The 27,801-nt window shown below is 34.7% G+C and overlaps 1 protein-coding gene across 11 annotated transcripts; it reads right to left on the reverse strand.

Moving 5' to 3' along the window:
* Positions 1-741: 741 nt before the first annotated feature.
* On the reverse strand, positions 742-20,942 carry PAS1 (FKBP-type peptidyl-prolyl cis-trans isomerase family protein). Of its 11 annotated transcripts, none has more exons than XR_016060374.1 (22): positions 20,847-20,942; positions 20,235-20,336; positions 19,751-19,835; positions 17,517-17,586; positions 17,317-17,414; positions 16,280-16,402; positions 15,736-15,768; positions 14,614-14,672; positions 13,973-14,057; positions 13,651-13,809; positions 13,098-13,155; positions 11,704-11,852; positions 10,062-10,159; positions 9,556-9,625; positions 6,436-6,495; positions 6,119-6,175; positions 4,992-5,060; positions 4,750-4,847; positions 4,486-4,563; positions 2,574-2,675; positions 1,909-1,980; positions 742-1,646 (listed from the first exon to the last, which is right to left on the reverse strand). XR_016060374.1 is itself a non-coding variant. In XM_088873390.1 (22 exons), the coding sequence occupies exons 6-22, from the start codon at positions 17,371-17,373 to the stop codon at positions 1,362-1,364; spliced, it is 1,614 nt and encodes a 537-aa protein (XP_088729516.1). In that variant the 5' UTR covers positions 17,374-17,414; positions 17,517-17,586; positions 19,152-19,326; positions 19,751-19,835; positions 20,235-20,336; positions 20,847-20,942; the 3' UTR covers positions 742-1,361. The 11 variants fall into 11 exon arrangements, 5 of the variants coding, with proteins under 5 accessions (XP_088729516.1, XP_088729517.1, XP_020526602.2 ...); XR_016060376.1 differs by having other exon boundaries at positions 1,909-2,136; XR_016060378.1 differs by lacking the exon at positions 4,750-4,847 and adding an exon at positions 19,152-19,326 and having other exon boundaries at positions 1,909-2,136.
* Between the last annotated feature and the right edge of the window lie 6,859 nt (positions 20,943-27,801).

Raw genomic sequence — 27,801 nt, forward strand, 5'->3', positions numbered from 1 at the left:
TCAAAAATAACTTAAATATGACTTCAATAAGTGATAAGATGAGAGAAAATAAACTGACAGTCTAGCAATGTCTTTTTCACTCAAAAAGATATAGATGAAAAATGGTGAGAAAAGACTTAGAGACCTATCGTATAATGCATGGTCCTTAACAGAAAGGAAGAATGGAACAAGATTCATACAACTAACCCTAAATACTAGGAATAAAGCCCGGATGATGACGACTAAGTACTTTTCCAACTAGATTTCAACAAAAAAGGTCTAGAATTATCTAATTTCTTAAGCGTCAAGCACAGTTATCATGTCTTTAGAATATCCACACATGCTAAAAACCATATACACAAGTTCATCTTGGATACTACAACCAAAATTATATACATGCCCAACTGCTCAACATGTTCACATGTAGATGGAAATAAAAAATTGTATACAATGAGACTATTTACTTTTGATACAAAGAGATCACAATTATTTACAACCATTCGAAGTGAAACCCAATAGTTTATATACGTCACAAAGTTCGAAAAAATTACTTTTGAACTTTAAACTTGATCAATGGAATAAATACATCAATATTATTTCACATCCAATGGTCAAGATTATTTATGACCACCTTGTACCAAAGTTAAATAGTCTCATTGTATACTTTTTCTTGAAATAATGTCCATATGCACATTAATGAGAGAGATCTAATTAAGAGATACACATGCACATGATGTGTGCAAGTGGAAATATGGGAAAGTATTTGTTAGAGCGGGCGGCTTTTCTACCCCTCAAATCTCATCAAAAAGATGAACTTTCAACATCCAAAAACCTGCAAACCGATCATCTTGACCTCGAAAAAATAAAATTACAAACCATCAATAGGGTTTCGCTGGAACTGCAATTTCCAATGGGGTTGTGAAGCACAATATACCCAATGTAATAGAGCCACAGCCCTGCCCAAGCTACAGCCATAAAATAGTGACACTTTCATTACACTTCCAAACAAAGGAAAAGAGAAAAAAAAAACATAAAAACAGATAAACATCACCATAATGTAACTTTGCAAGAACTTGCACTCAAAACAAGGTGCAGGCACAGACGCCTTAAGGCAGTTCATATCAAAGGTGAACTTCCACATGCAGATGGTTTCTTCATCATCATCATAGCCTTTTCCCAATTGCAGATGGCCTCATCTTTACCCTAAAAACTTTGTCCAAAATATTAAGTGGACAAATGCAAAAGTTGGTACTGTTACACATGCAAAGGTTATGGCTTCATGAATGAGACACGTTTAGGTCACCAGTTACCTTAAACAAAAATGCATGCCAATATGTGGTTTAACCTTGAAAATAATACATTTCAAGATACAATATCTCAATCTAAAGGATAGAACATTTTCCCAGTCTTAGAGAGCTGAGCGTCCTGGTTCTCAAAGGCCAGTACCGAGCAAAAAACCCAAGACGAGGACGGTTGGGTTCTCTTCTATCTTCTTCCGACTCCCCCTCATCTTGAAGGCTTTCTTGCTTATCTGGATTTTCAGTTTCTTCTTCGTGGATTTCCTCTTTTTGGATTTCGTCTTTTGTTTCACCTCCAACGTCTGAGATTTCTCCTGGCTTCTTATCAAAGAGGCCCTTGAATTGTTTCCGGGACTTAATTTGGACTTCCTGCACTTAGAAGAAAAACGAAATTGTTACTGTGATTTTCAGTACCTCTTTTTCTTTCAATAGATCACCTGAGCCTAGGCAGGGCCCCCCAAGAGTGAAATGATTTGTCAAAATGAGGATAAGGACAAGTAATAAACAATGGATTTTAATGAGAAATAACTTTTTCATTTTTGGGTAGTTAATGTGAAACTTCAAAATTCTCAAAAAAATCAGGAGTGGTACAAAGATAATAAAAAAGAAGAGCAAAACTGAATTGTCCCACCTGTTCCTTTAACTTTAGTTTTTGCAGTGCAGCAGTTGCATCAGCTTCTGAGGATTTGTCGACTTTTATCATCTGTTTACCATCCCGAACAAAAAAAGAAAAAAATAAGAGCACAAGCATCCTTTATGTGGTGTTATAGCCTCATGTGTCTATGTAGGAAAGCACTTCGACATGCCAGCTCACATCGCAAATAGTTTATGCCCAATGGGTTAATCTGGGCCCATCAGGCTGCAAAAATGGTGTAGTCGTTAGAAATTGGAGTGATCTGAAGTTTAGAGGGTATGCATGTGTCTCACTTGGGTTCTCCTAAAAAGAAATTCAATAAATAAAAATAACCATAATACCCTGACTTATCAGCAATTATTTCAAGGTCATTTTGGTCAATTTATTTTTTGGGAATTAGTTTTCTATATTTTTTTAGAGATGCCCAGGTTGAGGTGCACAAATGCTCAAATTTTCAGGTCAGTCAATCCAATCTGTACAAAAATTAATTAATTAAATTCAAACATTAACACAACTGTAATTGTCCAATCAGCTCAAATGAAATCCGGGCCCTTGGGCATGCACTATCCTATATGCGAGTGTGTGTGTATGTGGAAAGAGAGAGGAGGGGGGAGGGGGGGGGGGGGAGAGAGAGAGAGAGATGTCTGCAATGGAAATCACACCGTGTTAAAGTCATCCCGTGCTTCATCAAAATCTCCAACTGATGTGTATGCAATGCCACGGCGATAGAGAGCTTTCACATGCGCAGGACTAACATCCAATACCTGAAGACACAAACTTAGTGATCAGCTGTGTTTGCATAGAAGACTCTGGGAACAAGAGTAGAGGCTTATAACAAAAAAATTGAGCTCACAATCCCCTTGAGAATAGAAGTCCAGTAAACAGTTCAACTACAATCAACAATTGCATTTCTAACAGTAAAAGAATTCTAGCATGTAAAGGAAAGAGAAACTAAAAAAAAAATCTCCACCAACCTAACACATCATGGATTAATTGTAGATGACTAGATTATGATCAGACAAAAAGGATATGCTAATTCAAATGTTCATGAATAGGGAAAAAAAAAATGTTCTAAAATTTCAAGGCAGACAGCCATGAAGAACCACACTTGGAATAGCAAATCTGGTTACTGATAAAAAAGGAGAAAGAATTAGCACATTTCCAATTTTACCAAGCATCTTCTTTGATATGTTATTTTTCGATTTTAATAATAGCCATTTCAAATTATAGCCTTGACCTGAATAAAACATGATTTATGAAGTTTTGTCTGGGTTATAGTCTAACTTAAAGCTAAAACAACCAACTGCAAATATGCTCTACATCTTTCGGAAATTTGGGATTTATCTGGGCGAAAAAATGAAGCCCAAAACCAAAGGCTGCTATAGGTTTGATTATGTATGCTATAGGTTTCTCAGTCTAAATGGCTCGTGGCTAAACAGTTCTGCGCATTCTATAGCATTTTATTCATAGCCAGCATGTCAAATATAATTAAGCCCCACTATTTTCTGTTATCAGCAATTGTTTCTATAGACACCATTACGCATAAAACAGTTGAGCCAGGGTCTTCTTATAAACCCATGAAACTGAGAAGAACCACTTCCCACATGGGCCTTGGTTCAACAGAAGCAATATGGATGAAATTGAAGTCATAAGGATGCTTTGATACCCAGAGATATGGGAAACATAAAAAATAGTGCATATACCATGCTTCCTGAGGAGCATATTATACACCTACTCCTCAGGCAGATGACACAATTGTTACTCCATAGTGCAATTGTTTCTATAGACACCATTACGCATAAAACAGTTGAGCCAGGGTCTTCTTATAAACCCATGAAACTGAGTAAAACTACTTCGCACATGGGCCTTGGTTCAACAGAAGCAATATGGATGAAATTGAAGTGATAAGGATGCTTTGATGCCCAGAGATATGGGAAAATTAAAAAATAGTGCATATACCAAGCTTCCTGAGGAGCATATTATACACCTATTCCTCAGGCAGATGACACACTTGAGAGGATTTTTTCAATCTAAAATTTTGGGAACCACCTAAATTATTGGATGATTAGTTTCAAAAGATAAAATTTTAACTTTTAGTTTTTTCACACTCGTATATCACCCTTTAAAAAATGGACAGTCTTTGTTCAATTTTGAGACATTATTTTTTTCAAGTGCATAGAATATGATTTTGAAATATTTTTAATTATGATTACTCTATGGATTGAAGAAGTTAAATTCGGATACCTACAATTACTCCTAGATTGGGCTTTACCTGGGGGAGTAAATGGATTGTATATGCAGGAGCAATAAATCTTTTGGCAAATAAAAAAGCAGCCTGATGTTCAGCATGACCTTTATATACGTACTGCAATTTGAAGCACACCAAAGCATGTATCTTCTAAATCTAGGTCAAAAAAGAAATTAGAATTTTTTACTTTTCACAGATAAATTTCATATATTTGTTTTCTTCATGGCATCAGATAAATTTCATATATTTTGTTTCTGTCGCTACATCTCCATGATGGAATATTTAATGCCGTGGGACAAGGATTTTGGCCTATGATTCCCAAATACCTTGTTACATGTTTCGATAGATTTCCTGTATTCTCCCATTTTCTGAAGGCATGCCGCCACATTTAGATGGAGTGAGTTCTGCAAAAAAATCATGTTAGATTGATTCTATGACCTTACCTTTAGAATAGCAGTAAGCATGGGCAAAGAGAAACTTTTCTTGAATTACTTTCCCAGGAAATGTAGTAGAAATGAATCTGAGCATTTTATTGCAAACCTAATAATTATTCTTCATAAAGACGTATTATTAATAAGGGGAAAGCATACTTGAATGCAATGGCTCCTGGCTCACTGGGCTCATCACCATCTGAAGAAATGGACAGTGATAAAGAGAGTGGCCCCATAAGATCAGGACGCAACTCTAACTGCAGGTCACACTCCCTCACCGTCAATGTTATCTCACTGGACAGTGATGATCTCAATGGACATGAACCACATAAAAATTGAAAGGTCATTGCTTGAATTAAAACATGCAACAACATTTTATGTTCAATAGCAGAGATGCTTACTCTTGTGCTTACGAAAATTTTCCCTTCCTCATCATCTTGTGGGTTAACATGATTAAATTCCCGAAGTACCTGAAAAATTAAGCAAATGGCTCATCAAACTTGAAGCTCACCAAGATATTACCCAAATAAAAAAGAATAATAATAATAATAATACCTCCTCACAGAGATATTAGACTTGGGTTGCTAGTAGGAACCCAAGATTCAAATGCATGTCATCTAGATGCACAGGAGGAGAGCACAATTGTCAGAACTCGGAAGCAATAAACTCTCCAGCCACATGTTTCAGGTAAATATTAATTTACACAATGGGGATATATTATAATCCAGTGGACAATGTATCACCAGAATTATGACCGTCCAATCAATGTTGAATATTGGAGAGTGCAACCCCTCCACGGGTCATGCCCAGTTCTGGTGGGCATCACACTTTCTCTATCACCATACACTTCTTGGACGATGATCACCCAATGGACAATGGTTTCCACAGTCCTTTGGACTGTAATATACCTTTCTTTGCACATTCACATGGCAGGGACTTCAAATCTAGTGTACTTTCCTTATCCAATTCGCATGGTGCAGACTTCACATCTTGAAAACTCAAATATAGTTTATTACAAAATACAATTTGATCCATATGGTCATGATTTCAGAATGTTCCAAGGGCTACCCAATCCCATTAATATGTTGGAAAGTGAAGGAGGGTCCTACAAAATGTCATAAAACCAATAACTTGTATCCCACTCTTCCTCTATCACCAACAAACCATTTCTTTGATGGAGATGACTGTCAAGTCAAAATCGTTATCATGGCCGCATGGATTATACTATACTATTCCATTCTATGATAATAACTTCATATTTCAAGTTCATTCTGGTTCCTTTTCATTTCAAAAAGAGTGGTAAAAGTAACACCCCATTGCGAACAGGTGTAGATGGTACATGATAAAGCAGGAATATGTGGCAGCTTCATCATTCTCCCTACACTAGCTACATATTCTTAAGATAAATGAATTCTGTTTAAACTAATTCTGTTAATTTTATCCATTCTTTCATAGGATCAGCATTCTGGGTAAATAAATCTGCATAGAATTGTACCAAGTTAGCCTAAAAAAGTTGTTTAGTGCTTGCCTTCTCATACTTGGCCTTTGCAAGTTCATATTTTCCTTCTTTAAAAAGCCTGTTCCCCTGATTACAAGCAAAGCACTGCATCATTAGAGTTTCTACCTCATGACAATAATAAATCCATTCCATTCTATCAAATTGTCATATCCTATGATAGTCTCAAGTTTCAGATATTATGAAGATAATGATATGTGCAAGGCATCATTTAAAGCTATTATGTCATTTAGGAGCATGCAACTAGTCCAAGATGCGACAGTCAAGCTCAATGTGCATATTCACCAGGTCGAATGCTTCAGAAAACTAACGAAGCTATGACATCTTACCGTAACCTTAATCTTTTCTGCATCATCCATGATCTCATTGAAGCTTAAACCTGTCCAGTCCTGCAACATAAAAGCAAACGGAACAAATCAGAATCTTCGTAAGTACTGCCTTAGAAAGGATCTCCTAGCAAACCATAACCAAGGTTTAAAAACCAGATTCATGACCCGGATTGACCACCCCAAAAAAAGGTTTGGATCGGTGACTCGACGATCCGGATCGGCTGGTCTCGACCTCAAAAAAATTCAAAAAATACTAAAAATCCATGAAAATAGTGAGGTTTTAAGTTCCCAAACAAAATTGGGGGTGATGCATTATGTAGTTTATTATTTGACAAAAATACGTGAATATTGAGACATAGTTCCCCTGTCTGGATGTCTATTGACCATTAATTTGATGGTCCTCACCTAATTTGGGATCCAATTCATCAAACATTTATTAATTCTGTCTACTCAAACAAAATTATCACAACCTATCCAACTCTAGTACTATTCTCTAAAATTGGAATTATTATTTTATATATGAATAAATTTAAATTGTCTTATAATATCATCTAATTTAAAAAAAAATCTCAGCTACAACTATAACAAAAAAAAACACATTATGTAATTTATAATACAAACAAATTAATAAATAAAATACAGGATTTTGTTACTAAGTTGTAATTATAATAAAGAAAATAATGAGATTTTGTTATTAATTTATAATTAAAATATAATATAATAATGCACTAAACATGATTCAAAAAATATTAAACACAAACACTTACAAATTATACAATTTAAAACAATAAAACCCCTTATCAATTTCAATGTTACGATATTAAAAAAGATCTTCAAAACAACAATTTTCCCCCCTAAAAAGATGAAAAGAAAGGACATAAAATTCAAGACAATAAAAATAATATTAAATCATACAACATATGCATCAATAACCTAAATGCAATCCAAAGCCTTAATATTATGATATTAAAACAGATCTACAAAACAATGTTTTTTCCCCCTAAAAAAATGAAAAGGGACGACATAAAATTCAAGAAAAAAAAATATTGAATCATACAACATATGCATCAATAACCTAAATGCATCAAAAGCCCTAATATTATTCTGAAAATTATTATTTTTTTAAAAACAACTTCTCAAAATCCTAAAAACCGGTCCACATTTTGGACCAAAATCCAAGCTCTTTTCGATTCTATATATTGTATTGGATCTTTAATGGAAGAAAGATCCACTACGATCATTTTGAATCATCATCATTGTCAAAGCCCTTTCCCAACTAATTGGGGTTGGCTACACGATTCCTGGTCTACCATTCTGCTCTATTAAAAGCCATAGCCTCAATGAGGCCTCAGGTACAACACGTAGCTTCTAGGGAAGACCCTAGCATAAGAAGATACTATAGGTTTAGGATTCATGATAAGTTTTAGCAAAGTTTTACGTTGGCTGCGATCATTTTGAATCAAATTTCTTTCTAGAAATTTGATTCAAATTTGAGGAAGAGAAGATTGAAATGGCAAAACCTTAATTTGTGGTAAATTCATGCAAAAAAAAAATTGTAGAAAAAAAAAAAAGAAATGAAAATTAAATTTACCTAATTTATATGAGAGCTAAAGCTCTATAGACCCCACTAAAATTCGATGAAAATCAACCCAAATTCGCACCGTTCTCTTCGATTTTGGTTGACTGTATAAATTTCAGGAACATTTTGGTTTCTTGGCTTTGGAAGCAAAATTGATGGGATATCCTAGTTCAATCGAACAAATTCGCACTAGAATATTGTGTATGAGTCAATTCTCTTCAATACAACCAAATTTTAGGAAATTTCATTACAAATCGAGGCTGAAATCAATGGGAGGGCAGATTTCTACAAAAGCTTCAAAAAAACCTTAGTTTGATTGCCAAATCTCATATTGTTTCTCAAAATCCATATAATACTGATTATATAAGCAATTTTCAATTATTTTAGAGCAATAATTATCTAAAAATGGCTGCGAAGATCAAAAGATGCCAAAAATGGATCAGAAGCTTAAAAACCCATGAAAGCTTGGTGCCGAATACAAGAATTGCTGATCCCAGAGGGGCCATGGCCGGATTCCAATACATTGTGCGAAACGGTTCAGCAAAGACGATTCCCTATCCAGATCGGCCAATTTGAATCCGTATCGGCGATTTTTTAAACTTTTCCATGAACCAATGTTTAAAAAACGAATGGGTGGTGCAATCTACCATGAATACCGGTCCAAATCGGCTGAATTGGCGATCCGACTTGTTCTCGCATCATCTAGATTGGTGATCCAAAAAATAATAATAATAAAATAAAAATAAAAAAAGAGGTTTATAGGATGGGGATTTAGGGGAGACCACAGACAATATTAGATAAGCTTAAGGGAAAAAGGAAAAAAAAAATGAAGAGGGTTTTAGTGGGGAACCACGCCAGGACCCACATCATTCTGGAACCAATTCGGTCCTGGCCAATTCTGCATCTAGATCGGCAACCCGGATCGGAAATCACCGGGTTTTAAAACACTGCGATGAACAAAAAAACAGTACACTACAGGCACATAAGTTTTTCATTTTTGGTAATTAAAAGTTTTGTTCATTTATTTTGTAAAACCACAGCCATGGGCTTCAACCAATTACCACACCCAAATTGATGCCGAAGTATGTAAATTTACAAATAATCAGCATAAATTGAATAAAGTGCATATGGCAAGCTACAATATCTACAAACCTACTTTTGAAGTATCCATGTGGACAAAATAGGTGGCAACTGGATGGGGTACAATAAACATACTACATTATAGGACAGGAGTAGGAAACATCAGTTTTAGAAGGCTCAGGGTTGGGCTTGCAAGGATCCATGGAAGAGGGATGAACCAGCAGGCCCTGATAACCAGATTCTTTGAGCCTCTCATAATCAAATCCATGAAAATATTGTACGAAAAGAAAACCCAATGTTATGTGCTTGTTCAAGCAGACTAAATCACAAATCAATGACAAATATTCACGTTGAAAATTGGAAAGGCATTTTAATTATATAAACAGTGGACCACAACTAAACGAATTTCCGGCTACCAAGCAAACCCCAAGAAAAGTTATTAGGACCATAATCTGACTTACCTTTGGTTTCTCAAAATCAAGCAGCTCAATTTCCCACTGAACATGAGCACCTTCTGGAACATTATCAGGTCTGTTCATAAATAATATTTCATGTAAGAACAACTATGATAATTTTTGGGGAAGGAAGCTGGATTTGGGGAAGGAAGCTGGACGTTATGATGGACAAACTTCAAACTTCCAAACTCCCCCATATAGACTGTGTTTCAATCCATTAGACCAAAGGGCATCCTATAGTAGATTTTGTATGGAAAAAATATATCATAATCAAATGGAGTAATACTCCAAAGGGGCATCTAGCATTCATTCCCAATTACAAGAGACAAGATTAATTGGACCGACGTGCATGTCCCAGTGGTACCCACTGTTGTTAATCTCCAGTGTCCATCAGCAGGAACAGATGTTGATGCCCTTTGGAGTAAGCTACAGAATATACTTCATTGGGTTATATTGTACTTCCAATTTCTTATCTTTGAACTAATTATGCAATTGAGGACTTCCAATCATACCTTGGAAACTTATCATATGCAAAATCTGGTGGGCATGTTACAACTGCTAGTTCTCCAGACAGCATAAGTCGAACACACATTTCAAATCCTTCAGGTACCTGCCAGCCATGAAAGAAGTTATTCCCTCTTTTTAGTTAACCTAACAAATGAAATCAAGAGCAACCACAGCCATGTGCGTACATGAATTTATATAGAATCCACTTTTCCTAGGATCATATATGCGCGTGTGCATGTGCATGTTCATGTCAATATGAATACATGGATGCGTATACTTATGTATCTTACCTACATAAGCAGATTTGTGTAAATATGTACATATATATGGATGGATTATGTTTTTGTGTTTGTACTGTGGGTTTATATGCACAAATGCTAACATACACGCGCTATAATGGAAGCAAGAATCAAAGTAAGTAAGTATGAATGCACATCAGGAACAAGGGTCCCATCTCCTGCCACAATGATTTATGAATGTCAAACCATGGGTCCGAGACTATTCAGTTTAAGAAGACCATTCAGTTTAGGAATCACCACCTCAAATCCAGAAGCAAACTTTGGTAGAGAAATCCTAAGAAAGAAAGATTTTTATGTTGACCAGGTGGAATCTTCATGACAAGCAAAAATATAAGTTCCATAATGTTTCACCAAAATCAATTAAGAATCTGTTTGTATCAGGGTACCTTAGGAAATCCAGCCCATCCCAAAGAAGGCTTCAATTCAAAGCCCACCAATTGTACAGCATCAGAACCTCAAAGCATTCTTGACTAGTAAAAGCCTCAAATAAGCATTCAAGATAGGAATCCATTTACACCCCATCCCCAACTCTCATTCTTCTTAAGAAGTGATATATGTCTCCTGTCCTTGTAATCACATTACTATTTCTATTCTAAACTTCCAAGTATGTATTTCTATTAAGTTATTTCTTTCCCAATGAAGGAAAAGCCGTAGGTACCCGAGGATGAAGGATGGATGTAAGTAAGATGGCAATTAGCAGAACCCTTGAAAGTTAAAAGACAGTGATGAGTCTTTCAACGATAGGGGAAAAGGACTGCAAAGATGACAAATGATAGAAAACATTCACTGCACATGAAGGATATTTACAAGGATTTCACCTTGTATTTTAGTGATATGGTGCTTGAATGACAATAGGTTTCTGGATCAACAACCATTCTTATTGGCCAAGAAAGAAAAAAAATGAGGGAATTACTAGGTAAAGAAGATGAATCAGTAATCCAGAGAGGAGAAACCAAGAAGACTCTGAAAATGTTGCTCACACAGCCCTTTGAATAACTGCCCGGGTAAACAAAGGACATAATGGACAAAGAAGTGAAAAATTAGTCACCACTGCAACAAAGGGAACCTGATTACTGCAGAAAAAAAAAATTTCTGTACTGGACTCTATTTAATATGTTTTTCCAGCCACTATTAGCAACAGAACTGCAACTCTTTTAATTTCTATATTTGAATTTGGTCTTTTGTAACCAAAAACCTTCTTCCTCGAAATGCATGGAGTGAAAACAATTTTTGTAGTTGGATTGCTATAAATTGAAAGCAACCATATTAAGAGAAAAGTTATGTTCAATCATTGATGCAATATTCACATAAAAGCAGTAGACTCAAGGAAATAAAAGATAGAACTCACAAGGCCTTCTCCTGAGCTGAACTCCAAAGGCTGGCCATCATTATTGACTCTTGTATCGTAGAATATTGTCCTCTCTTCATCAAGAAGCATGCCCCTATAATGTACACGTAATAGGCTATCATGAAGGGGACAATCCATCGGGAATTCACCTAGTCAAGAACAGCATTTGCAAGTTTAGGTCACATAGCGCAGAAAGGCAAACATTGATTAAACAGCCACACGCTGCCAAAAGGCTAACCAAATCATTCACAAAATGCAAGAGAACATTTGCAACCATTAAGTCTGAGATACACATTAACCAATAATTATAAAGATGACCTTTGCTTCAAAATTGAGAGAATCTACAACAGATCGGAATACCTTGCAACTTATCTTTTCCATTTATGCATGTAGATTGAGAGGAAAATTGATATGAAGACCATTTTAGCTTTCATATACACGGCCCAAAAATGAATAATCTAATGACCACTGTCACCAAAGATAGGATGGCTGATGTGCTACTATCCGGAAAGCTGGGTGGGTATGTACCTGCGTAGCCTAGGCCTACTTCAGCTTGAAGCTCCTATGTCCTACTTATATGCCAAGCAAGAATCCTACTTGGGACCCAAGCCATTGGGAAGTTGGCAAGCTTCACATTATTATGTATTTTATCCTTTCTTTCTCTCCTAAACGCTCCGTCTGGGGGTCTATAAGACCCCTAAAACCCAAAAACCTTTATTCTTAATCTCATGGAGAGAGTTTAGAGGGAGTAATTTCATAGCATTATGCCTACATGAATCTTGTTTGACCAAATATCCACAAAAAACTTTATGCCAAAATTGGAAAACCCAAGATTTGTAAAATATTATGATACCATAAAGTCTAATATCATTGTATGACTAGGGTCTCCCATCATGAATGGTTTTCTGAATGTGTTTCCTATATTAGACTGTTTCAACAGTATCTTTTCCATAACTAGATTAAATATGTAAGTCATAAAAACATGCATAGATTAAATCCATACTTAGTGCTTCTTTCTTTTCATATCGGGTGATTACTTTACGGTAGAAATTGACTGAGCAAAATCAAGAAAAACAACAATAAAAGATTCCCAATGTCCCCTTTTTAGGTCTCAGAACCATTGACATGTATATGCAGACCTTAACCTATAGAAGCTTCCAATTCGTAAAAAATGCCAACGGGCAGAAGACTTTTTTTTTTCAAGAGTCACAGATTAGTGTGTGTAATTTCATGAAGAAACATAACTATGAAACTTAGAGAAACAAGAAATGAGAGCCAAATTAATTTGTCAGTGTGTATCCAAGCCATCCTCACCGCTGCCACTTCATAGAAGCCTGAAAAACAACTATGTTCTGTATTTTGAGGATGCAGAGGAGTTATGGAGAAATGATAACCTTTTCCATCTCGAATGCGACGCTTTATGAGGCGACCATCACCAAGCATGTCTCGGACCTGTCAAAAACCAATATACAGCTCATTAGAAACCCATAGGGCCTAAGAAAAAGAGCAGCAATTGACATTAGAAGAGCAGACTAGACAAATATCTGCACCAGCAAACCTACATAATCCAAGACCTTAACAAGATGATATAGAGCACTAACAATAAATCAGTGAACTTATGACATTATTTGAGTTAAACGACCATTAGAAATGTTTCAGAACTTCCATCCTGGAAAGCTAAAATTAATATAAAAAATCCCAAAACAAGTTGCAAAAGGTAAGAAACACAGTTCAGATATTATCGAACTCAATGAATATCAAAAAGAATTTTCTAAAAGTGCACTATTTCCATGCACTAGTTATATCTGAACCACTTGGATTTAAAAGTAAAACATAATACCAAAAGAAGCAGGAAGAGGGGACAAACAAATTCAATAAATAACCAGACCAATACAGATAGATGCACATTTACTAAAATAAAACATTCTTTCTTTATGCTGGGTGTACCTGAATAATTTGGACCATTTCTACTTCAAACTGGACCTCTTCATGACCTTGTACTTTTGGAAGTAAAGAAGAATCAGTTAAATAAGGATTGGTGACATATATCACCGCCTTCTCTCCTCGTGTCATTGTCCCCATTCCTAGCTCTAATCCTTTAGGTACCTATCCTAAAGTAAGAGTAAATTCCATCATATTGAGAAACACCGAGATGCTTGTATGCAGCAACTATGATTAAAAACAAATGCAACGTGAATCCTGCTGAAAAGGCGACAAGTAAAACAAACAATCAAATCATAATGCAAGCAAAGGAAGCTTTCCTACCAACCTCATTCTTTCCAAAAGTAAAATGAAACGGTTCTCCTTGCACGTGGGACAGAAGAATTTCACCATCAAAGGCCCTTGCCGTAATCCTGAAACATTACATGGTATGACTACCGAAATATACATGGAAACATTTTAGGAATTTGAGATCACCTCTTCCTGAAATGATGAGACCAGGTCCAAACTTCACGTCCTAAAACTTAAAACCTTAAATTGGGCTTCATCTTTTTTTTAAAATGTTAACTTGCGACCTAGTGGCAGTGGAGCTCTAGAGTTCTTGTTGTGGCACCCACAACCCTGACCACTCATGAGTCATGAACTTCCAAACCATGTAAGCTCCCAAAAAAAATTGTGGAGCAGTCAAACTACTAAACTGGGAGGTATATCCACTTGAATGGCATCAGATCGCCCTGTTCAATTAATTCTATTGGTTCAATTCTAAAGGGTAGGACATAGATCTCTATGTTTTTAAGGTTCAAGGGTCAACTCAACTTAAAGAAAAGCTGGTTCAGGCCAAACAGATCAACTGGCTGGTTCAATCCAGCCCAGAAAGCCATTCTTACTATTTCACATATAGAGGGATATATTACGCGCAGTGCATGCACCAATATTTACGCAAAAGAGGAAAGCAAAAGAAAATGTTACCATGATTTTATTTCATATGGATCCCTTGGTGATTCCCAGCCTTGTCCTTCTACTAATATCTGTTCGCATAAATAGGAGAATCACATTTGATCAATGAAATATTGAACAAATGTATGAAAATGTAGTTTATGTCAGGAAGAAAACCCCAAATATTCTAGGTTTCTAACAATGAATACATAGCAAATGCAAAACTTTGCAAGAAAACCAGACAAAACATTGATGTAAAAATACCATAGAAGTGCACAATAAATGAAAAGGCAACCTCAGTGTCCTATAAAACAATGGAGCATGTTGCACCAGTCCAGTTTGTAGAAGAGCACAATGGAATGGAATGATATGCTTGTTTTCATTGATGTACCTTCAAGGATGGGTAAAGCAATATATACATACATGTGTGTAATTTAGAGAAAGTAGACGTAGGTGGCTGAGCATGTGCAGCACAAACTCAGTACGATACCTGTTAGGAGGTACGAGCTGGTTCAAGTGGAAGGCTCAGTAGGCCCAAAAGGACTTGGTTGGAAGTAGTGAGAAAAAATATGGGGACTTATGGCCTCACTGAGGGTTTGGTCCTTGATAGAGTGGAATGGCAGACCAGGATTTGTATAGCCGATCCCAAATTATTGGAAAAAGGTTCTTATGATGTTAATGATGACTTGATATGATCAGTACAAAGGATTTCCTTCATCCCTTTCTCCCCAGTAAAGATACAATGCAATTCATCTCTGGATTTTTTCATGGAACAAAAGATCCAATGTTTTCTAAATGTTATCAGAAAACACATCAATAGAAAGAGTGGCTTTGATTCCAAAACATCACAACAGCTATAAAGAAGAATGGAGGGCCAAAGGGCCCACAGTCCATACAAAAAGTGTCCAACACAGTTGACAAGCACACCCATAAAGAACCATGCATATAACATGGTAAAAAAACTGCTTATTTCATGCATCATGTTGATGCAGGTGCAAGTGAAACACATTTCCTGAAGCATCATAATTATCATTTCACATACCAAGCAGCACTACTATTTTGGAAGTTATCAAAATCGTAGCAAATAAATGTCTGTTATTTTATTTTCTTTTCAAAGCAGTCAAAAAAGCTGGTGATTTAATAACAGTGGTGTACCCTCTTAATAACTCCCAAATCCTTGCTGACAACCTGAAAGGGGTAGAGAAAAGATTTTGTTAGGTACACTCAAAATAAAGATATACTGTACATTCAATAGGTATGTACAGGCAGAAGCAAGATGACAGAAACATACAAATCACCACTGAAACTTAAATTTAAGGACCTTGTTTTTTTTTTAATAAGAACTTAAATTTAAGGACATTTTTCTTTTTTATTGTCTAAGAAGTGGAATATAAGAGAAGGGAACAAGAAGCAGCTAACTTATGAGCTTGAACAATAAACTGCGGCCAGCCAAATAAATAAATACGTGCCAGACAAGATATTGTAGATGCAGAGCATCCATGTCTGAAAATATGTAACAAAGCAGTGTCAAAGATCTTAACTTCCATATGACTATATGAGTGCTCGTCATATAGTAAACATCTCGTAAACATTTATAAGTTTGAGTAAAGGTTGTCATGACTATTAAAAAAATGTAAATTTTGACTTAGAAAAACCTATACAAACTACAAAAGTGGGAAATATTTTTATACTTTCTTACCTTGACTTTGAAAAAATCTATAAGCTCAATCTCAAAATGAAGTTCTTCATGTTTAGGAAAGTTCTCAGCAACAACAACTGGACAATCGGCCTCTCCATAGTGTAGCTCTGGTTTCACCTTCAACTACAGTCCAAAATCCAACACCATAAATTTGTGAAGGTTCCAAGTAAAATCTGCTATTTCTTTCCAAATAAAAAGAAATGGAAAGATTTATCCCTTATGGGTAAAACCAACTTCAATTTGTATCAGTCATCATGGTTGGGCTTGGTGTGATGGAAATCTAAATTGTGAATGCTGCACCAATAGATTGCTCAAGCATCACTCAAATAAAAGTTAAGCGAATGGTAAAAACAGTATGATTATAATCAAACAAACTGAAGATGAGTTCAAACAATAAGAATTCTTCTTAAGCTATCTCGACATAGACTAAGATGCCAAGTTACAAATACAGATAGAAAAAGCAGGGATGTGACTCAACATTTCCCAAAATCCAGGACATATAAAATAGAGAATCAAATAAGTAAGCTGATGGATAAAGCAGGGATGCGACTCAACATTTCCCAACTCTCTTGGTAATTTTTGTAATAATTTAAAGCAATGCAAGTGTGTATGGGTGAAGAGTACAACAGTATATATTACTCCATGTCTACCTCTATAGTCAAGGATAGACAATGGAGATAAAGCATTCCTCTGCTAGATAAACAATTAATCTGCTAGACAAACAATTGCAGACTTGAACAGAGGAACAATTCATAGTCGCTGTTCTTCGTTGATATTGGATGATGGAGGAGTAATCTTTCACAAGATATCCACCGGGTGTTTAGAGCACACTTTCCCAACACAAGTGCATGATAAATATGCTATTAAAAAAGAAAAATAAAAAGTTCTAAGCTGTATGTGCCATGGAACCAAGGACTTTTCAACTACTGAAAAACAAAGTAAACATATATCTAAAACAAACATTTTTTTTTTTTTTTTTTTAGGGGCTACATATACTTAGAAAAAGTTAAACACATGGGTTGTACTACTTGGTATACCATAGCCACTTCTCCCTTTAGAATGGTAGGAATTCCTTCAGACCATCCAAGTATCATTTTGCTCTTGCCCAACACCAATTTTATCGGTCTACCCTTTCCTGAAACAAGTAAATAGTTGAGTATATGAGTTACCAAACATATGCCATATTGACAATTAATAAATAATGAGAGAAAAATGTTTGTCATGTTTAATGAAATACCTCCAAGTTCCAATCTTGTGGAATCCACAATAACTCCATTCAATGTCCTTGTAGTGCAATGAAAAATAACCTGCAATATGAAAGGTAATTACTTGAATAACAGAAACTTAATTGCGAGAAAATGTTCAACCAATATATTTAGCGGCATTCATTCTGAAACTGCAAGACTCTCTCAATGATCATAACAATAAAATCATCAAAATAATAAGACCATGAATTAGCAAAAAAATTGAGCAAATGGAAAATTTGTCATGAAATAAAATAGAAAGAAAGGCTCATCATATCAAACACAAGTATGTCAAGGGAAAGATAAAGAGGTAAAGTGTTAAAAATCAATCAGAGAAGAACCTCATGAAAAAGCATACGATTCTTAAAGGCATATCACTTAAGATGACAAAATAATAATCAAATTTTCAAAAGAAATTGCCATGTAAGAGAAGCATTATGAAATTCTTGAATCACCCTGATTTTTATACATTCCTAACGAGAATTATCCCAGAACCCAAAGCATCTTGAGGAGAGGAACCTAGAGCAAGAGTAGGGGGCAAATATTATTTAAAGAAGAACTATCAAGCAATCATTGGCACTCCCATTCCAATAGATAATGAAGTCTAATTCCAAAAAATAAAAAAAGAAACCAACGAGTTTGCAATTGCTTTCCAATACGATGGGTAAGTATCATCATCATCAAAGCCCTTTCCCAACTAATCAGGGACAGCTATAAAAATCCTGGTCCGCCATTCTACTCTATCAAGGGTCATACCCTCAGTGAGGCCATACGTCCCTATGTCTTTTCTCATTGCTTCCAACCATGTCCTTTTGGGCCTACTCCCACTCCTTGCCTTTTTTGAGTCTTCCACTTGAACTAACTTGCACCTCCTAACAACTATTGTACCGGGTCTTTGCTGTATATGGCCAACTTTCTCTCATCTTATCGTCAATTTGTACCATACCTAAATTTTTTCGATCATTTTGAATTCTATCCCCACTTGTCTTGCCTCAACAACCTCGTCTTAGCTACATTCATACTGAAGGTATGTTGTTTCTTGACCGCGCCGCATAGAGCAAAGCAGGTCTCAAAGTTGTCTTGTAGAACTTGCCCTTCAGCTTCATTGGTACACGAAGATCACATAAAACTCCGGTTGCAAATCTCCACTTCGCCCATCCAGCTCTAATTCTATGTGCGACATCTTCCCCAATCTCTCTATATTTTTGGATTATCGACCAAAAATATCGAAACTGCACTCTTTTTGGTATTTCTTGGTCGTCAATCTAAACTATTTCCTCATCTCTACTCCTATTATTAGTTTATTACTAAATTTAAATTCCATATACTATGTCTTAGACCGGCTAAGTCTAAAACATTTAGATTCTAGAGCATCTCTCCAAAGTTACTAACTTTGTGTTAATGTCATTTCGGGTCTCATCAATTAAAACTATGTCATCCCCAAACAACATACACTACGGTACCTCTCTTGTAGGTGCCTAGTTAAGTCGTTCATAACTAAGACAAAGAGATATGGGTTCAATGCTGACCCCTGATGCAGATCTATTGTCACTAAAAATTCACTCATCTCTCCACACAAGTTATTCGCACACTAGTTAGCGTCTCTCGTACTGTCGTACATATCTCACCTATAATGTAGTGTCTGGAGACTCCTTTCTTTTCCAACACCCATCAAATCAAATCTCGAGATACTCTATCATAAGCTTCTCTTGATCAATAAAGACCATGTGGATGTCTTTTCTCTTCGCCCTAAACTTCTCAATCAGTTGCTTAAGTAGGAAAAAAGCCTCAGTTGTTGACCTCCTGCATAAAATTGAATTGGTTTTCTGATGCGCTGGGTAAGCATATATAAATAAAAAAAATTAAAGGGATTCATTATTATTCCCTTTTAGCTAAGGGCCTAAAGATTTTACCATACATAAAAATGAGACATCTTTCACGCATGTTTCTAGTTTCAATAGGTAATCAAATATGAATTAAAATATTTTGGGAAGAATTGTTTCTTTTTTATAATAATCAAAGGTTTTCTGTGTAGATAAGAAAGAGAAATCTTCCATGCATATGTCCCATCCAAATTCAAGAGAATGATATATGATTGTAGAAAAATATCAATAAATATAAATAACTTATTTCACAAGAAAAATTAAGGTAAGGCACCAATTATTTTACAAATTAAACCAATTATCAAAAAAAAAAAAAAAAAAAACAATTTGCCCAAACAACCTACCTGATCACCATCTTTTGGTCTCTCTAAACCCCCACCTGGTCTTATAATAGCTTTCATGAGACCACCAAGAGGCATATTTTTTTTCCTAACCAAAACAAAGGAAAATATTCAATATCTCAAATAAGCTACTCACAAATGTAAAATCTAAACCAAATCCATAAATGTCCTGAATTCATGACTTCCTTGATTTTACATGACAGTAAATTCAAAATTTACAACACATGATATTCATGTTTTACAAAAATGATTATCCAGTACATGTACGAAAGAAATATATTTGTTCAATCCCAATGTACATAAGTATAAAAAAAAGAAAAGAAAAAAATGAGGCATGTATATATGTATCAAATAGCTATATATATTGAGCTATATCAAACTAGTCTACCACAGCAAAAGTAAGTATAACTAATGCTATTGACCAGGAGAAGTTAAGAGAACCAGAAAAATTAACCATTTAAAAAAAAAAAAGAGGATCACAAGATACCTTCTTTCTTCCTCTTTAGAAATTTTCTTCTTCTCAGGCACAAATTCTTGTTCCTCATCTTCCTCCACGGCCATTTTCCCAGCGCAAAGAAAACACTGCTCACTGTTTTCAAATATCCAACCTAACAAAACATTAAAATACTTCAATTTGCACATAAATTAATTAAAAACCTAACAAAGCAAAACTTTTATTAAATCTCTTTTCAAAATAGCCCGCATAAACCCCAATAGACAACTAGAATTCAGCACATACGATTCATATAAAAAAAAAAAACTTGGCCCTAAACTGCTGAAAAAGCGCCATAGACATTAATCTTTAAAGTTTAAACCGTGGAATCAGTGCATCTTTCTTTTATGAGATAACTAGAAAAAAAAAAAAAGGAGCATTAAAACTGGCTCTAGAAACCCAAATCAAGAAAAATATGAGAATTAAACGTTATCGAACAACGGAAACAATTCACCTTTCTTTGATGACTCAGAAAGAAATCATAGATAACTAGATGCAATAGCTCTAAATACCCAAAAAAGCAAATCATAACAATTACGATTTATAATACGAATGATTTCATAGGAGTAAAAATAAAATAAAACCATGAAATCTTATGGAAAGCACCTGGTACAAGCAGTAGCAGTTGAAACCCTAGAAATGTGACTGATGTGGTTTGGTTTTATCGCGCCATGGACCGTGTACACTGTAAGTTACTGTGAATACGATGACTCCCACGGACATTGAAAAATATTTTAATGGTAAGGTTTTGTAAGTCCTCCCTCCAAAATGGAGATTTGCATATTTAACAAGGAAAAAGTTTATACCTGAACCGAGCCTCTGAACAATAAAATTAGAGTCCAATTCAAAATTTTCACTTAAACAATAAAATTAGAGTCCACATTAAAATTTTCGCTTTAAGAGGTTCGGGACGTAAGAAAAAAAAAATAGGTTTCTAAGTTTTGGAATTAGTGAGAAAAATAAAATAGATTTCAAGTTTGGGAATTAATGCATCTTGTAACACAGTTTTCGATGGTCAATTTTTAATATTTACAAGATTTCATATATCTACTCAATCAACATTATTTTTTAATTTTAAAATTTTATAATTAAAAATAAAAATATATTTTAAATCTATCACACGTATTTCTAATATTAAAACTACAGTTCTCAATACTATTTGAATGTGCATTTTACTTTGGTTGTTAAGAGCCACAGCCTTATAGAAACCACACAGTTTTAAAAGGAAAAGTATACAATGAAACTATTATGCAGTTACTGTATCTGCACTCTGTAAGTTTTGTTATATGAGTCTGTAAGTTTTGTTTTGTTATATGAGTCTGTAAGTTTTGTTTTGTTTTATGAGCCTGTAAGTTTTGAGTCGTTTTGATTTTTGTTATTTTCAAGTTTGCTTAGTTAAGTTTGAGTCTGTAACAAGTTTGCTTTCAGTTTGCTTTAAGTTTGTAACAGTTTACAGTTGTTATGATAATACGTGTTGTTTATCTTTTTTACATGTGGTCACAATTAATCTTAACTTATAGATAGGAAATTGAGTGGTTGCATTAACTTTGCAACACCCTCAAGCTATCAAATTTCACATCGGATGGTTATAATCAATTATAACCTTCTTGTATAATAGGTAAATAGTCTCATTGTATACAATCCCCTTTTAAAATATAAATGCCTTAATAGAACTAATTATTTGTTTGCCCTGTTGAATGAATGCTTTCCACTTTGATGGATAAAATATCCTAAGCATCTTAAATTTTTTAAAATTTCATCAACATACATTAGGAATTTTATGAGTTTTTTGAAATTGCACCATTATTTGATTTTCCTAGATTTTTTATATTTAAGGCCAATTAAGCGGGACTCAACGAGACTGGCCAAGCCAACCCAAAACTGGATGTGCTTGCTCAGCCCAGTCCATGGCTGAGTCTTGGACCAAGTCCAGTTTTTCATGCATTATTTCCAAATAATATGACAATACAAGGGACCATGCTCACAAGTTACAATAATGATAAACCACTCAATTAGTTCAAACCAGTGTTTTAAAGGTCTCCCGCGACTTGCAATTTACCATTGGCCAAAGTAAGTTACTCAAGTGGACTCGTCCGAGCAATGACCCATATAATTAAACATTGGAAAAAAAAAAAACAACATATGAGAGAGAGTGAGGGTTAGAGAAATGGAAAAAAGATAGAATGAGGGAGAGAGAAAGAGACAAGAGGGGGAGAGAAGAATGAAAATGGGTCAGAAATCATCTGCCTTTAGGGGGGAGAGAGAATAATTGGTTTATAATTGAAAGGGGGTTTTCCTATCGGAAAGAGAGATGAGATAAGGGGGGCTTTGCCCCTTTTTTTGTGACTACCCACTGTACCAAGGTACTCACACCTCGCCACTAGGGCCAGGCCGAGTTACTATCTAAGTTCAAGTAAAACTCGACCGAGTCTTGAAACATTACTAATCAAAAGCCAACCCCTATTCGTTGCTAGTCACTCAATTGGTGGGAAAATATAAAAACAAATAAAGGGAATGAGCTTAAAATGTGTGAATTACAAAGGATATACCAAGAATGGGTGAAGGCCATGTGCTCCATGGTTAGGTGAGCATGTGCTCCATGGTTAGGTGAGCACTATGTCCAAAGTCCAACTACCAGCTATTTTATCATAGAAAAAGGAAATTGTTGAATAGATTTCCTTTTCTCTCATATAGCATGACAAAGTATTGCCACTCACGTGTAAGAGTTGTTATTTTTGGAGGAGGAGGGGTAACTCAAAAGGAATTTAGATTTAATGTAAGCAAACCCACTCAACAAAAAGAACGTTCAATAATGGTTACGCATTTTAGGACTAGCATGCACGACTTTGCATCATGGCAAATGTGGCGAGTACTCCGGGGAAAGTTTATATATAGTTGAGGTCCTAAACATTTAAATTAAGGCGCATTTTAAAAATTCACCGGAAGATGTTTTGATGTTGAAAAACCCTCAAGTTGATCATCTCAACCTCGAGATGTATTGATGTGAAAGAAAAATAGATTCCAAGTCTGGAAAATAGCGGATCTTGTACTGCATTATCTGGGTCATCAGTTTTCAATATTTTCTAGTGTGTATAGATCTGCTCAATCTACATTATTTTTAAATTTTTAAATTTTATAATTAGAGTGAAAAATAAATTTTCAAGCCATCACAAAGATTTTTGCTACCGAAAAATCCATCTTTCGCTACTATTTAGAGATAGTGTTTGCTTTGATGGTTTGGGGCAGCTACCTTATACAAACCACACCTATTGTTAAATTCAACATAGGACATAATATAAAATGGAATCAACAGTGAGCAAGGATGGTAGGGAAACCCGACTACATGCCCCTTACCTTATGCAATGATATATGTTTTTTCTTTTTATGTTTTGTTTCTTTAAAATTGGTTGATCTAAGCGGATAGTTGAGATAGTTTCAGTGTCATTAATAATATTGCATATATAACCATATTTAGTAAATTGTATTTGGATATTTGGGATAAAAAGAACAATTAGAGGCCCTTGACTTTTGAAATTTCTGTGTTACTTCTTTTTCCCTCCATGTTTTTGAAAAGCTTGCACCATACAAAAAACTTTTAAAAAAATAAGCATTATTGCTCAAAGTATGGTAGAGACCTCACATTTTGGGAAAACCATATGTAATTAGGAAAAAAAAAAAATAGAGGCATGACCCTTTCCTTCCAAGTTTCTCATAAGCATCCACCTTATAAGAACCTTTCAAAATAAAATAAAATAAAATAATTATTAAAATAATATATTTTATTAAAATAGGCTTTTCATAGCTCCATTAAGTTAATATATAAATATCTAGTACTTCCCAAAAAAACAACTAAATACGTAATCTTTACATTTTATGGTTAGAGATGAAAATAAATTTTTGGCCATCATAAAGATTTATGATACCAAAATAACATATTTCAATATTAATTGAAGGTGCATCTTATTTTGTTTCTTTAGGGCCTCAACCTTATACAAACCACACACTATATATATACATATGAACCATGTCAATATTACATAGAAAATAATACAATGACCCCAAGCCATCCTATTTGATATCAAATGAGTGTGAATGATTGTAACTTCCATGTACAAAAGATAAATGGTCTCTTTGTAGATAATCCCATTTTCTTTTGACACATTCCTTTTCTCTTATTTTCTATATCTCTCCTCATTTAAATCAGTATCTCAAAGCTCAAACCGATGGGATAAATAATCCATAATGAAAATCTAGTTGGATCGGTCTGAATCGGCAATCCAAAATTTAAAAAATAAAAATAAAAATTTTAAAATAGGATTTAGAAGGGGACATGACTAGCACCGATACCTTTCTGAAGTTCAGTCCCAGCTGATTCCCAATCTAGATTGAAACACTGACTTAAATATCTACATTTGGCTTCCTTCGTTGGCCGCTCAATTGAGTTTCTAACAAATTAATTTACTCTCCTCTCTCCTTTTACCCCTCAAGCAGTACCTTAAAAACTTTTCATTAATCTTTTTTCTTTCTTTACAAGTATGCCAACTTTTATGCAGGGTGCTCTATATTTATATGCAAAACATGTGGCACAAGACATGTGAACCCTATTGATTACAGTCTATGAATCCCCTTCAACCACTTTGTACTCCTGAAATGAGGAGTTTGAGCCCCACTAAGATAGCTAAGGCCTTCTCCTCATCTGCAGTAAGAAACCCACAAGGCCCTGAATACATAAAGAGGACATTACCTTCATGAACTCTAATGATCCCCCAACTCCTTTTGTTCTTAGATTTCTAATCAGACAACCATCAAAATTTAGTTTAATGGTGGGCATGGGTCGGGGATTCCTATTTTTTAATATGTCGATTCTCTGGATTTTCATTCTCGCGACATGTTCAAAGTTGTAAATAAGATCACTCCTACGTATTCCCCAACACTCTTTTCGAACCAGAGCACCATTCGACCATTGTAGCTAGAATGGTTACCAAAATTTTGTTCGTCAGATTTTTCAACCTTCTAACATTCTTCTATTTCTTTCCTTCCAAACATTCCACATAATTGACAACATTAAAGACTTCCCAACTTTGGAGATTGGGGGATTGAGGTAGAATTTCGTCCAATCCAATTACCAAATTGCCTACATCGACATGTAATATATGCAAGGGCAATGAATAAGTAAGTGATCACATGTTTTTTTATCATTTTTACACATCAAGCATATATAACGTAAAATCTTACATCTTCTTCTTAGGTTATCAATTGTCGGCAATTTACCTCGTCCTAAAAGCTAGAAAAAAATTTGTACTTTGTGAGATATTAGAAGGCTCCACATTTTAGATAGAACATAGTCAACCACTCTATCATCTACAGCAAACCATACATCTACATCGGTGAGAGAGAATATGTCTCTCATGTTCTCTCTTATTGATGCCTTATCCTCTCTCTCCCATTCTCAGATAGTATATGGATTTCATTTTTTTCTTTTTCTTTTTGATTATTCATGATTGACAACGTCCCTTTTAAAAAAAATTATTTTCAATTATTAATTCAAAATAGGAGTGACTAATCTGCTCGATGTTCAATCATAAGTATCTCTATTAAACATTCAAAATAAGAGCGACTAATCTGCTCGTTATTCAATCATAAGTATCCATATCAAGGTTAGGGTTTATCTCTGATTTTTAGGTTTGGAGGAAGTTTAGGTAAAGTTGACACCTTATAATTTACAATTAAGGTGCACTTCAAAAATCTATGGAAAATGCTATTTTGATGTTGGAAAACTATCTGATTGATCATCTCAACATTAAGATATATGGATATGGAAAAATGAAATTTTCAAGTCCCAAAAATAGTACATCTTGCAATACATTATCTGGACCGTCCATTTTTAAGTTTTTATGCGTTTTATAGATCTACTTGATTTGAACTATTTTTGTAGTTTAAAATTTCATAATTAGAGATGAATATAGATTATCATGCCATCTTTAAAATTTTCAATACCAAAATTGCATCTTATGACAAAGTTTGGAAGTGCGTCTTATTTTCTATTGTTTAAAGTTGCAACCTTATACAAAACACACCCTTTAGGTTTTGCAAGAGCAAATAGCGACTTCTATTAAGATTTGGTTTTGGATTTTTCACTTGCCCCTCACACTTTCTCTCATGGTATATAAGATTTTTTTTTTCTTCATGATTTAGAACTTTTATCTAGTGAGAGCATGCTTTTTTTTTTGGAAATTTTGGCAGAATCCATGTATTTCAAACATATTTTATGGGTTTGTAACCAGATGGAAATTTTAATGCTTTCACTCAAGCTATAAGATCTTTTGACGAGAGCGACTGGGTCATATGACAATAGTCCATACCGCAAAAGGGGATTGACTATTGTGTTGCAAGGTTCGATTCAAATACCCTAATGGAAATTTCCATAATTAAAAATGCTTTCACTCAAAATTATAAGATCTCTTGACAAGAGACTTGGTCATAATACAATAGTCAATAATACCTCAAAAGGGTTTGGCTTTTGTAAGTTTGCAGTTTTACAGTCTTTGTGATGGCAAAACTATTTCCAATTTTTATTCTAGAATTTGAACTTTCAAAAATTACATATACCCATCAGATTAGTGAATACCTAAAATGGATGACCCAAAACCATTTTAAAATGATTGTCTATAAAGAGACCATTTATATTCTATACATGGAGGTTACAAGTATTCTCACTCATTAGATGGCTTGGGATGAGTCTCGAAGTCTAAGAATATTCGTTTTGAAACTTTGTGTCTATTCAATGACACTCTTACAACCACCCATTTTGAAATTTAAGGGACAAAAAGAATTGTGACCTCTATGTGCAAAAGATAAATGGAATCTTTGTAGACAATTCCTTAAAAAAAATGTATGATCCAGAACCTGTTGTAAGATGTAGCATTTTCAGAGCTCGATAACTTTCGTTTTGAGTGTTCCAATTTTAGAGCTTGCAATCTTCTTATTCTTTTTTCTTTTTTTTTTTTGTCTTTGTAAGATCCTTGATTGTAGAGATGGTGATGATCAATTTATAGTTTTCTAACAAATTTTGAGGTGTGGTTTTATGAAGCCACACCCCTACCAAACTAATACTTTACACCAAATATAAATAAAGGACACGGTTTCTATGAGTCCATGTAGAAATGAGTCGCCGCTTACAAATCCATTTTTTAAGTGAACTTTTTTACCTCATTTTTAACGACAAGTAATATCTAACATGGAGATCATGAATATGAAAAAATAAATAAATTTTAAATATTAAAAATAATAAATATATTAAGAAAAAATTTGGACCGTTAGTTTCAATTGTTTTTAGATGGACCACCTATTTGCATCCATCTTTAATATGGATGCTATATATCCCGGAGAACATATGGTCCCTGCCGCATGAAAAAAAAGTTGATAAATAAATAACATTATGTGATTGTTGTTATCATCTCGTAAATAGATATCATTCTCCCACCCAAGCCTAAGTACACTTTCCATAAATAATGATGGAAAAGTTTAGCCTACCACATGTGGTATCGCATATTTTTGAAAC

This window comes from Amborella trichopoda, chromosome 8 (genome assembly GCF_054954075.1).
Source record: "Amborella trichopoda isolate Santa Cruz 75 chromosome 8, AtrichopodaSantaCruz75HAP2 v2.0, whole genome shotgun sequence".
Taxonomy (NCBI): domain Eukaryota; kingdom Viridiplantae; phylum Streptophyta; class Magnoliopsida; order Amborellales; family Amborellaceae; genus Amborella; species Amborella trichopoda.

Coding starts and splice junctions, on each gene's coding strand:
- PAS1 (XM_020670943.2), bottom strand. CDS start 20,308: ATGGCCGTGGAGGAAGATGAGGAACAAGAATTTGTGCCTGAGAAGAAG. Junction 15,769..16,279: donor TAGATTTTTTCAAAGTCAAG/GTAAGAAAGTAT, acceptor TACCCCTTTCAG/GTTGTCAGCAAGGATTTGGG. Junction 10,160..11,703: donor TCAGCTCAGGAGAAGGCCTT/GTGAGTTCTATC, acceptor CATGGCTGGCAG/GTACCTGAAGGATTTGAAAT.